Source organism: Nelumbo nucifera, chromosome 3 (genome assembly GCF_055504915.1).
Source record: "Nelumbo nucifera cultivar China Antique chromosome 3, China Antique-T2T, whole genome shotgun sequence".
Lineage (NCBI taxonomy): Eukaryota > Viridiplantae > Streptophyta > Magnoliopsida > Proteales > Nelumbonaceae > Nelumbo > Nelumbo nucifera.
This window is the reverse complement of record NC_142651.1, coordinates 15,502,636-15,515,297: the sequence shown is the minus strand read 5'-3', so window position 1 is coordinate 15,515,297 and position 12,662 is coordinate 15,502,636. Positions and strand designations below refer to the sequence as shown.

The following is a 12,662-nucleotide window of genomic DNA, read 5'->3' as shown; positions in this document are numbered from 1 at the left end:
TAAAGCATTTGAGTCGTGTAGCATCTAACAATTTCTCTCCGGATAGACGCACCCAAGCTATCTTTCTTTCTTGCTTTAACAGTAACTCTCGTCTCCTCTCGCTCTCCCTCAAGTCGCAAGCCCTAAAATCCTGAAAAAACAGGGCAGAACCCCAAGTTCAGTAATTCCGTAGTTTTATCGTACTCTCTCTCTCTCTCTCTCTATCTCTCTCTCTCTCTCTCTCTCCTACTCCTCATCCTTTTCAAAATCCTAATCCTAACTCCAAAACCTTTTGAATTAGATGTCTTCTTCGTCGGGGCAGCCTCAGTTCCGGTACACGCAGACGCCGTCGAAGGTTCTGCACCTACGTAACCTTCCTTGGGAATGCACAGAAGAAGAGCTTGTTGAACTCTGCAAGCCCTTTGGCAAGATAGTCAACACCAAATGCAACGTTGGTGCCAATCGGAATCAAGCCTTTGTCGAATTCGTAAGTACTTCCATCCTGTGCATAGACTTTATATTTGCCTTTCAATTTCACCCTTGTGCATTGGATTTTAATGCGCATTTAGTTTTTGTTATTTGTTCGGTCTATTGTACATGAGTTTATTCGATCTGAACTGCCGTCCATCCGGTGGATTTTGCTAATAGAAGTATAGAAATTTCCGAACACGGGGAATTCTTATTTTGGATCTTTGTTATGATATGTTTCTATGTGCTATTGCCAGCCGTGGCAATTGCTGAATTGATGCCTTCGCTTCCATAGCTGCACTCTACGACGTCCAAATAGAAATAAGGCTAATGGCTATGCCAGAATATAGTAGGGTTATTATTCAAACTAATACACGCAAGGCTGAAATGGATTAATGGTGGAAGCAAGGGAAGAGTGGAGCATTGGCAATAAAAAAGGTTGTGAGAATGGCGTTAGATTGTTCGTCCAGGCATCACAGTGATGCATTTTAGTAGATTCTGCTCTTAATTGGATGTTTTTGGTTCATATTTGATAGTTCTCTCATTCTGAAGGATGCTGATCTCCTTTGTTTACCAATTAATTTAATTTTCCTAGAAGTTACAATTTTCTATTCCTCTGCTTTAATAAAAGATGGCTACCCAACATTAACTTTGCATGGTTGAATAGGTTTAACATGAGAAAGCTAATGTTGTTGTGAGGATAAAATGTCAGATGATAAAGAACTAGCAAGAGGTTGATCCTACCCATTTAGAATCAATAATGAAGAGAAATACCGTCTTCCAACTCAAGCAATCTAGTGTCATGCTTTAATATGTTAGTTAATTACGAGCTTCAAATCATTTTACTTGTTTTCTGTAACCTTGTAGAACACGATGTAATGTTGAATAAATACATGAGATTCAGAGCAATCTTGATCTGGAAACGGTGATGAACAGGGAGGTAGAAGTGAGTAAAACTTTAGGTTTGTTTTTTTTTTTTTTTTGGGGGGGGGGGTGGTATTTTGCAAGGAGGCTAAAAAAGAACAAAGGAAGGATGAAAAGAAAAGAATTGACAATTCGGATTCTTTTGGCATCAATGTAAGGAATGCAGTTTCTGAGGATGGTTTGAGGTCATTTGGAGCCACAGTGCATGGCCTTAATAAAGATGATGTTATAGTCGCAGGTCAGCTCTTTGAGAAGAATGTGGTTGTGGAGTTAGAAAGGATCGATAATAAGACTGGATCCAAAGGCTCATGTGCAGATTACTAATGCAGTAAGAATGTTCAAGATCCAAAGCAATCATTGAACAGTTAAGGTGTCAAATGTTTTCTCAAGGTTGAAGGGGGGATTATTTGGAGTTCGACCCATTAAGAAGGTGATCAAAACAAGCAAAGTAAGCAAGAGAGGTAAAGAGTTTCCGGTTCAAGCCACTGGAAAAGATGAGTGGTCTGGCAACACTTCTAGGCAGGATTAAACTGAAGCATAGTGTCATAAGTAGTGGGGAGTTGTCAGCTACTTGAGGGTATGTGTTTTGTTGTTGGGTTGAGTGAGTGTTTTGTTTGGTGAGTTGGATGTTTATTATGGCTTTGGGAGCTTTATCTGTTTTGGACGGGGAAAGTGAGTACCATAAGAGTCAGGGAGGATAATTTTGGTTTTTTTTTTTTCCTTTTAGGAGGGTGTTCCTTATCCCCTTGCTTGTACTCTTTCTCTTACCTCTTAATTAATTTTCTTTTTTATTGACTGCCAAAAAAGATTATGCACTACAACATGGGTCTTTTAATTATATTGCTCAGATTTGAAGCAATTTTGATATTTACTATTTCTGTTTTCTGGGTGAGATATTTCCTGACCAAAGGTGCAATCTGGAACCTGTCAAGACAACCCAAAGTCCAGAAAGTTTAACATGGAACGGAACCTTCTCCCATCTTTCAGATAAAATAACCTTGCTGGAGTGGAGGGGGCAGGAATGTTTTTGATATGTTGAGATGATTTTCTACCACGAGATATTTCAGTTAAGTGTCTGCCTGTCTAGTTTGATGAGTGATCCATGTTCAGTTATCATGATTGCATAATTGTCAATGGATATTCCTTCCCTCTTTTTCTTCTTCCATCTCTAATGAATATGTATTCCCTCAGTTTTCTTTCCTTTCTTTTTTTTTTTGGTAAAATTTTGTACAGTAGAGTGTAAATTTTAGCTTTCCTTAAGGCAATATTCATGGATTCTCCTAAATGGATCAAGTGCCCATCTTGGATACACAATATTTTTTTTGAAGAATACTTCTATGTGACATTTTCCTTTTCTAATTTACTTACTCAAGCACTCCACATAAATGAACAGCAAATGCAAAAAATGAATGTCATCTTCCCAATAAAGTGTTATCAAGTAACAAAGATGATCTTTTGACCATTTCCCATAGGGTTCAACAAAATATGGACAATTATAATAGTTTAAACTTTTCTATGGATGCATCCACGAGTCCTTGTTTCTTTGTCTTGCTTTGTCAGACTCCTGAATATGCATCTGATTCTGATTCATGTGTTCGTCTCCATGTAGAAACAACTCAAAGCTGTATATGGAGCCTTGAAATACTAACAATGTTATTTTTGCTTTACTGATTAGAAGTATTTTTGTCTCCTCCAAAGTCCAACCACATTTAATTCTTATTTCTTTTTGTAACATTTTGTTCAAGCAGGAAAATATGTAAATAATTTCTTCAGTTTGATTGTCCAATGCTATGGTGTCATGTAAACTCGCCTTGTAATTTGAATCTTGTTGCTTGTATTGTTTTTTTTTTTGATAGATAATGATAATGGAAATTTTATTAATTTAAGAACTAAGTATACATCATACAATTCCCCACTAAGAGGCGCCTACATCATAAAGCTTACATCATACTTTCTAACACACATGTTTGATCCCTCTCCTTGTCATTAAAGATTCTAGCATTTTGTTCCTCCCACACAGTCCACACCAAAGCAGCTCTAACACACCTCCACAAAACTCTTCCTCTTTTCTTTGGCCACTTGAAAGTTGTAGGATAAAAAAGATTGCAAATATGCACCGGTTTTGACCACCTGCACCCAAAAAGATCAAAAAGCTTTTCCTAAAGGCCTACAACAAATGGTCAAGTGATTAGTATACGGTAGCAACTTTCCTTGTTTGCTTTGCATAGGGTGCACCAGTTAGGAGAGATACAAAGACTAGGTCTTCTTTTTTGCAAAACATCCAAAGTGTTGATTTTCCCGAGGGAGACGTCCCAACAAAGGGCTCCAACTTTAGGAGGGACAGGTTTGGACCAAACTTCCTTGCTATGAAAAGGCTGAGGGCCTTGAGGCAATGGAGAGGAACACAAGGAAGCAAAAGAAAAGGATCCTGAAGGTAAAGGCTTCCAAATACGGGAATCTGCATAAGGAGGGTCCAAGCAAACGGGATCAATAGTTTTAAGGAGCAAGGCAACTTGGTTAAGCTCAGAATCTCTCAAATCTCTTCTAAAACTCAGATTCCAGTTTATGCCAGAAGAAAAGGATGAGGATACAAACCTTTGAATTGGCTCATTTTTAAAACACGAGATGTAATACAAGGAGGGAAAGAGGTCCTTGAGGGCACAACACAATCACCAATTCAAACATCCTCCCAAAACAAAACCCTATCTCTAGTACTAACATCATACCTGATCAGGTTCAGGAAAATGGGAAGAATACTATGAATAGCCTTCCATGGGGATTTCAGCATAGACGCCGTGATACACCAGCATCCCATCCATTGTCTACAACACCATGCACACTCCTTACCACTTTATGCCGAAGTCTATCCCTTTCTAGAGGCCACCTCCACAGCAATTTACCTAGTAATGCTGTATTTTTCTTCCTTAGATTGCCTAATCCCAAACCCCTCTGCTCCTTCCTCCTACACACTATTTCCCACCTAACCACATGATCCTTCCTCCCTTCCCCCAACTCCCACAAGAAATCCCTCATGACTTTCTCTACATTCAAAATCACCTTTTGTGGCATTCTAAAGACGGACAGAAGGTAAGTTGGCAAGTTCGCAAGAGTAGCTCTAATTAAAGTGATCCGACCCCCGAGGGAAATATAGTTTCTCTTCCAAACTACCAGCTTCTTTGTGCATTTTTCTATGATCGAATTCCAAAATCTTTCTTCTCTTGGATTATCTCCTAGAGGCATACCCAAGTACTTCAAGGGCCAACTAGATGTAAGGCAACCTAAGGACTCTGCTACCTCACTTAATTCCTCAGTCTCCAAATTTACTCCCACTACACAACTCTTTTCAAAATTGACCTTCATCTTTGACACACATTCAAACAACTTTATTACTCCTTTCAAGTTTCTAGCCTTTGAGGGATCTCCAAACTCACAAAAAATGATTGTATCATCCGCAAGTTGCAGGTGTGACACCACAATACCCTCTCTTCCTACCCTCCATCCTCTAAACATATCCAACCCATCAGCTGTTGAAATGAGCCTACTAAACACACTGGCTACCAAGGTGAAAATGAAAGGAGAAAGAGGATCCCCTTGTCTCAACCCTCTAGAGGCTGGAAAGAAGTCTCTAACTAAAACTGAAAAATGGCAAGTTTTTAAACAAGCCTCAATCCAGCCACACCATTTCTATCCAAACCCAAAGTTCCTCAGGGCTTCCAACAGAAAAGACCAATCGACCATGTCATACGCTTTCTCCAAGTCTAGTTTACATACTAAACCTTACATGTCCCGTGATTTTAGCCACACATGTCTCAAAATAGGAATATTGCCTTTCGTTCTTGTAAATAATTATATTCCTACATGTAACGTCATGTTTACTTTTCCTTGTCTAATTTTGAAGAAAATTGTTTCTTTTCTTCACTTTGTCATTCATCATATAAGCTTATACCATGTGGTAACTTGATTCTTGAAGTGATTGAAATGCCTTGTACTTTATTTAGATGTGGGTGTGTGTGCATTCATGTTCATTTATGTTTCTCAAGTAGCAACTGTATTTTGAAACGAGTCTTCCTTTTGCAGGCAGACCTGAATCAGGCAATATCAATGGTTTCCTATTATGCTTCTTCTTCTGAACCTGCACAAGTTCGTGGTAAGACTGTGTACATCCAATATTCAAATAGGCAAGAAATTGTCAACAACAAAAGCTCTGGTGATGTTGCTGGGAATGTCTTGCTTGTGACCATCGAGGGTGTTGAAGCTGGTGATGTCAGCATTGATGTTATACATTTGGTTGGTTCTCAATTCACTATAAATCCATGACATGTCTTTGGGGCTTATTGATTTTACCAACTATAGTAAACACTTCTTTTGCCTGGTTGATCCAAGTGTAGAAAAGGATGGATTAGTTAAAAATGCTTTTTTTTAATATACTCTTTCTGTAAGGAAAAGGTGGTTTTGCACTTTACCTTTTTTTTAAAAAACTTCTAGTTGACACGCTCTGCATGGATCAGCAGGTCCATGTTAACACGGAGAAATCTTCATTGTCAGCGTACTGCATTGGTGGAAATATCACGTGTGTTTTGCTTATCTCTTTCTTTTGATCTTTCTGTCCTATGCATTATGCACATAATATCATACTGATGATATTTCTTCTAAGTTCTAACTTCTCTTGATGTGTCATGCTTAAGCATGTAGAGACATAGAGAATCCTTTTAAGTTTCCAATCTCCAAAAACTTCCATTGTTTATAGTCAGAGTTCAGATAAAGATGGTTGGTTCTCGAACCTATGTTGTCATACAATCTTCAATTCAGTAATTTCACTGCAATGTCTTATTGTGGACTGATTTTTTCTTTTTATTATTTTTATTTCGTTTGGAGATGGCTTCCTGATTACGTTATGTGCAGTTGTTTATTGAAGTTGGTTGCCTCACTTACGGTGATGTTCACTGCCATTTAATTTCTTTCATTGAGGCATTTAAAAATATATTAATGTCCATATATTCCTTTTTAAAGTACATTGGAATGATTTTACAGTAGATTCCCTCCGGCACTTAATTTGAGATCCATTAACATCCACATTACAATCCATTGTACCATGGCTGGAATGGTTTCTGACTTCCTTTGAATTTTGGTATGTAAATGTCCAATCCTTCTATATTTCAGGTTTTCTCTGCTTTTGGATTTGTGCATAAAATTGCTACATTTGAAAAGGCTGCTGGGTTTCAGGTCATGTTGTCTCCAGTTTCATTATAATCATTTGAGATAATTTGTTTTTGTTCTACATTTCATGCATTTGATTCTTAACTTGACAACATATTTTTTAGGCATTAATCCAATTCAGTGATGCTGAGACTGCATCTTCAGCCCGGAATGCATTGGATGGAAGAAGTATACCGAGGCAAGTCTTTATATATATAATTATTAGTGGGCTTTGCTTTTTTGTTTTCTGCTGACAAGGCCTTGTACATCCCTCCCTTGGTTAATGAAATCTGTTATCTTTTCTCCAAAAAAGAATTTATGCAATAAAGCAATAAATATGGTCCTGCTTTGACAAATGAGATTATGAATTTTTGGCTTCTAGGTATTTGCTTCCAGAGCATGTTGGATCGTGCCACTTGCGTATCTCATTTTCTGCACATACAGATCTGAATATCAAGTTCCAATCTCATCGTAGCAGGTATTAGGAAGCTTTGAGGCCATGAAGTTAACTTTGTACTGGTTATTACAATGAGCCACTTGTACACACGTACGCAGGCACGCACACGCGTGCGCACACACACACGCGTATTTTAACACTCAGACCAGACACAAAATATATATATATATATATATATATAAAGATTTTGTAATGAAAAACATGTATATGGGCAGTGACTAGATGACTAAGATGTTTTTTGTATAATTGGCTGAGGTTCAAGTCTTGAAACTTGCATTTTATTTAGAAATATACGTGTTTGATCAATATTTATATTAAGAGTCATAAATGTTTACAAGGGACACACTGGGTTAATGGCTGAAGGCTAATAGATGTAAGTAAGAGGTCTCAAGTTCAAATCCTCTTACTTTCTTTTTAAAATTTGTAGCCATTTGTTGGTCCGGGCAGGTCATGGAAAACTGGTTGGATCGTTCAAACTGGCCGGGTTTTGACTTGTTCCACCAATTTTCCAGAAAAATGGAAACCAGGAATTTTAAAAGCCGGAGTGCTTTTTAGTATATGTGTGTGTGTATAATTTCTGTACATCTGGACATGTAGTGTTGATTTTGGCTGATAAGGTGTTGCTAGTTGATGTGTCTGCTTTGTTATCTAAGGTTAGTGAAGCTTGCTGGCCAGAATACAGATGTGTCTATTATGATCACTTAGTAATTTCCTTCATCTTATATGAATTATGCATCTGTGGTAGCTTCCAGAGCTCCTTTATTTAGTTGTGCTATTGTTAGAAAGTGCATTTAATAAAGCCAAGTCACTTCTTTACTTAAGAAATAGAAAACCGCAAAGCCCTGTCACATCCAAATTTTAGTTGTCAACAAAAATTTGACATGGTTAAGTTGTTTTTTAGTATTCCATGCTCATTCATATGCAATCTTGAATTCATTTTCTCAGTTGTTCATGGTTAAGTTTTTGACATCTTGTGGAAGTTTATTTAATGCCTTTCTTGTTCAGAATGGATTGCTAGTTTGTGGGTGTGTGTGTATACACATCTTTTTATGAGCTTCTATCTACTTTTATGATTATTTAACTAGGAATAAGGAACTGGCACTAATGAGGGTCAAATAGGTGGAATCTGGTTGTGTTTGTATGTGGCATTGTGGTGTCTTTAATTTCTTCTTTCTCCTATTTATTTTTTGCAACTGCTGTTGCTTGGTTGAACATGCTGTTTATATGGAATTATTGCATGCTGCATTTGTAAAACATGTCATGGTATAATTGGTTCTTTGTGTTTTGTGTTGCCAGGGATTATACAAATCCTTACCTTCCTGTGAATCCTTCTGCCATTGAAGGCACTATGCAGGTACGCTTCCTATGTTCGGGCCGTCAAGTGCTTTGTGTTGAAATTATTAATATGCACTAACAATTCTCTCTTTCTATATATTTTTTGATTGGTAACAACAACTTTTATTAAGTTGTATATAAGAAACGGTGAGTTATTTACAAATGGTACATAGAATGCCTAGCATTCACCTGGTTAGGTTGGCACCTGCCCCCTCTCCCTACATGCAGTTCCCTATTACAATATATCCCAATACAACTGTTCCCCGTTCACCCCTTGACTCCCATAGCGTCAGCTACCTTGTTTGCTGATCTGTATGTCCATATGAAATTTGCATCCAGTTTTGAAGCTAGTGTTCTTATCTTTCATGTGGTGCCAATAGTGCCAAGGTCCATGTTTGTTTTGTTGAATCCATTTCAACACCATATTTGAGTCCCCTTCTAGCACACGTTGCCTCACTTAACAATTTTCTGTATTCAGTCTACTGTAGGTCCTGATGGAAAGAAAAAAGAACTAGAGAGTAATGTGCTTCTAGCTTCAATCGAGAATATGCAATATGCTGTCACAGTAGATGTTCTTCACACTGTAAGTATTTCCTTTGATGGTTTCTTTTTGCAAGTTCCTGTTTGCTAAATGTTCATCCACATATTAAAATGATAAGAGTTGCACTGTTTTCAGGTATTTTCAGCATTTGGAACTGTCCAGAAAATTGCTATTTTTGAGAAGAATGGTGGAATGCAGGCACTAATCCAATACCCTGGTAGGATTCTTTGTACATTTAATGCAATTCATTAGTCACTGTCTCATTATTTCTCTATTGACTGCTGCTGATGTTAGGACATAGTATCCTCCCTCTAGTTCCACTTTTAATTTGGTGGAACTTGGAGTTGTTCAATTTTTTTTTTTTTGGGCTGAAAAGGGCAAATTGAAATATCAAGTAGTTGCATAAGCGTTTTTTCTTTGATGTGGTGTATGCCTATTTTTTGTTACAAGTTGAAGGGGCTACTAGTAGGGCAAGGGGTAGACCAAAAAGACATGGGTAGAACTTAGAAGTTGTAAGAAATGATTCCAGCACCATTAATTTAACAATGGATATGGCATTTAAAATAACAGATTGGCAAAACAGTATTCATATAGCTGGCCCCATATAGTTGGGATAAGGATTGGATGATGATGATGATGACTCGTTTTCTTTTGCTGTTGCCTCAATTCATTCAGGTCCTTTCAGGATCACTATCTGTCAGTCTCTGATATTAGAGGCTTGCAAAAGTGTTTTCTTTTTACGTGGTCTATGCATATTTCAATTTCCACAGATTACTAATTTTCTGTTGCTGTAACCTCAATCCATTGTGGATTCCATTGTCTATTATGCTAATTTCGGTTCATTTATAGCACCACTATAACATTCATACCCATCTACATATCATCCAAATGCTTGACACATTATGCCTTTATTCGTCAAAATTCGTTCGATAACCTCTCTTTTACCCTTTCATTCTGCTTTGTTTTCAAATTTCTGACTTCTCATTGGTCCGTACAACGTTTTGCAAGACAATGCAGTTATTGTAATGGACTTGCCCATCCTATTCTATGTTTAGGCTCCTCATTTTATCTTCAGGAGAGGAGGATTACTGTACTATTGTCAATCTTTCTTTATGCTATTTTTAACAATGAAAAAATTGTAGTGCGCTGCTTTATGTGGTATTTTTTTCCTGTCAGTTGTTTTGTCTCATCTTTTATTGCTTTTATCCTGTCAGATGTCACAACTGCAGCTGTTGCCAAAGAAGCCCTCGAGGGACACTGCATCTATGATGGTGGCTATTGTAAGCTTCATCTGTCATACTCTCGTCATACTGATCTCAATGTAAAGGTATAGATAAGAGTTTTAAATTATTATATCTATGATCATAAATAGGAGGGAAAAGTTTTACGGCTTTAGAGGAAAACAGTGGGTCCATTATTGTTCGGAAAACCAAAAGAGTTGGTCGAGCAACGTATGCTTCTTGACACTTGTTATTATTATTTGCCCCTACTCTTATTTATGCAAGCTTTCTCGAGTTTGATTGGCGGTTTATATATCCTTGTAGGCTCACAATGATAGAAGCAGGGATTACACAATCCCTGAATCCGGTATACTCCCGATGCAACAGGCTGCTGCTGTACCTAGTGCAGTAGGTGGTTGGCAAACTTCTCAGGCTACATCAATGTATACTGGCAACGTGCCTGCACAACTTCCTGATGGACAGGTAGCATCCTGGGATCCAAGCATGCAAACCGGGAGACCAACATTTGTCTCAGTTCCCACCACATTTCCAGGTCAAACATATCCACCTCCTGCTGTTCCTACCTTCCCTATGGCTGGAGGAACAATGCCAGTTCAGCAGCTAGATCAGGGTCCTGCTGGAATTACTGCTCAGAGACCGCCACAGTATGGCCTCCAACCAGGTGTGCAACCAACCCCAGGTCAGCATCCTTTTTATGGTCAGTGAGTTTGTGCTGTTTCTAGAATTCTTTTGTGAGCTACAGTGTTTTGGTTATGCCACAAAAGGTTTTGTACCTGAATTCGGTTTTGTTTGGAGGGAAAATATCAACTTGTATTGACTATTTAACATTTCAATTTCGTTGCTCAAGGAAATTTACCATTTTTTGTGCATTCACTTGTCTGTACTGTACTCTGGTCTCTCTAGCAGTCACAAATATTCTACGCAGTTTTTGGCGTATTCCGTTCACGGTGTAAATATTATTACTATGTCTCCTTTCTGTAAGTTTGCTAATTTTGGGGTTGCATATACCAGCGAGGATTAAAAGGGAGGTTTATTGGTGTCTACTAGCCAGTCTAGCCCTGAGTATGACCGTGTTCTAACTTCTTTAACTTGAAGTCCAAACGACTCAGATTTTGAAGTTCCATTTGCGCCTTGTTACTTGGAGTTGGAGGAACTGCAGCACATTGTTTCAACTTTCAAGTGGTTTTTGGATCTTTTTGTTTGAACAGGTTGTATGGGAAATGGAAATGTTGTCCTCCCTGCTAATTATGACCAATGCACTTATAGAGAGAGATAAACAGTTGCAGTAAAAAAAAAAAAAAGATAAACAGGACAAATATCTTGTGCGAGTCCTTAAATAACACTAATATGATTTTTCCCATTTTGGATTGAAATCTTCTATTCTTACAACTTCTGCAACGTAATAATATTTGTTCCTAGCTTATTTTATATCACAAACCAAGGGATGAATGGAATAGTTGAATCCCACAAATGGCTCCGTATTGATGAAAGTGCTAGCTAGTCTGCTGCTGGTAAAGTCTCTAATTGGTTGTAAACTTGTAATGAAGACCTGGGCTTAAACCTGGCAATTGGGTTGGTTGGATCAAGGCAATTCCTTGTTGATTCGGTTTGGATTAATAATGCTGAACCCTAGCCCTAAATCTTAGGTCAGTTGATTCACAGGGCGAACAAGTAAATGTTTCAACTACCTGGGTTAGTGGGTGTTTGACCAAATCAGTGGGTTTTTATCAAAAACATAGGGGTCTAATTGAATCATTTGGGTCAATTACAAGTTGAAAACATTAGTTAGAAAATGGGTGACCTAGTGGGTTCCTCGTGACCTGACCCAACATTTTTCTGAGTTGGGTTGGGTTTGGTTTGGTCATTTTCCATTTCAGGTTTCTACCCTGCTTTTTGGGTAGGATAGGATCAGGTTCATGGGTTGGATCAACTTTTTGCAGGTTTACTTGGGATTGAGCCTATTACAGGCTGGAGGGGTTTGGGGGATTGGGTAAGGGTTTATCCCTTATTATGGTGACGGGATTTGAAAGCTTAAGCCATGCACACACTCTGCAAGTATAAGCATTCAATTGCACATTGGGAACATCTCCTGTATACATGTACAAAAGATATTTCTCAGGTGCAACTAGATTCTGTATTTTTTTTTTTTTTGCTTTCTAGAAATGCAGGCTCGCTGTTGTGTAGCGCATTACAAAAAAAAGGATGAAGGGAACATTTATGATATTGGTATGGCAAATAGAATTGGAAAGGCAATTTAGAAATTTAGATGCATTTCAAGAGAGTTTGGAAATGCATGGATATAGTGAAATGATTTGGATAGGAGAAATTATGTTATGAAATTTCTTAAATCTCATATATCTTTTGATAGCAAAAGAAACAGAATTTATTGAAACTAAAAAAGATTTTTTTTTGTGAAGATCTTTTTGAAAATAAAATTTAGATCTGCAAACGGTAGCAGAGCCAGTAATTAAAAGCTTATATAAAACCCACAACTGCATCAATAACAAATTGGTATTACCGT

General features: G+C 37.8%; 1 protein-coding gene across 6 annotated transcripts; it reads left to right on the top strand.

Annotated features, from left to right (window-relative positions):
* LOC104597819 (polypyrimidine tract-binding protein homolog 1-like) lies at positions 1-11,014 on the top strand. 6 transcript variants are annotated; one of them, XM_010259568.3, is made up of 12 exons: positions 16-466; positions 5,449-5,658; positions 5,880-5,941; positions 6,274-6,304; positions 6,532-6,594; positions 6,693-6,766; positions 6,950-7,045; positions 8,321-8,378; positions 8,838-8,942; positions 9,036-9,117; positions 10,115-10,227; positions 10,445-11,014. In XM_010259568.3, the coding sequence occupies exons 1-12, from the start codon at positions 281-283 to the stop codon at positions 10,844-10,846; spliced, it is 1,482 nt and encodes a 493-aa protein (XP_010257870.1). In that variant the 5' UTR covers positions 16-280; the 3' UTR covers positions 10,847-11,014. The 6 variants fall into 6 exon arrangements, with proteins under 6 accessions (XP_088757003.1, XP_010257870.1, XP_010257885.1 ...); XM_088900877.1 differs by lacking the exons at positions 5,880-5,941; positions 6,274-6,304 and having other exon boundaries at positions 1-155; positions 281-466; XM_088900878.1 differs by lacking the exons at positions 5,880-5,941; positions 6,274-6,304 and having other exon boundaries at positions 22-179; positions 281-466.
* The last annotated feature ends 1,648 nt before the right edge of the window (positions 11,015-12,662 follow it).

Excerpts from the sequence above, each read along its gene's own strand:
- LOC104597819 (XM_010259568.3), top strand. The coding sequence starts at position 281 with ATGTCTTCTTCGTCGGGGCAGCCTCAGTTCCGGTACACGCAGACGCCG. Across the intron at positions 467-5,448 it reads ATCAAGCCTTTGTCGAATTC|GCAGACCTGAATCAGGCAAT; the intron begins GTAAGTACTTCC and ends TTCCTTTTGCAG. Across the intron at positions 6,767-6,949 it reads GATGGAAGAAGTATACCGAG|GTATTTGCTTCCAGAGCATG; the intron begins GCAAGTCTTTAT and ends TTTGGCTTCTAG.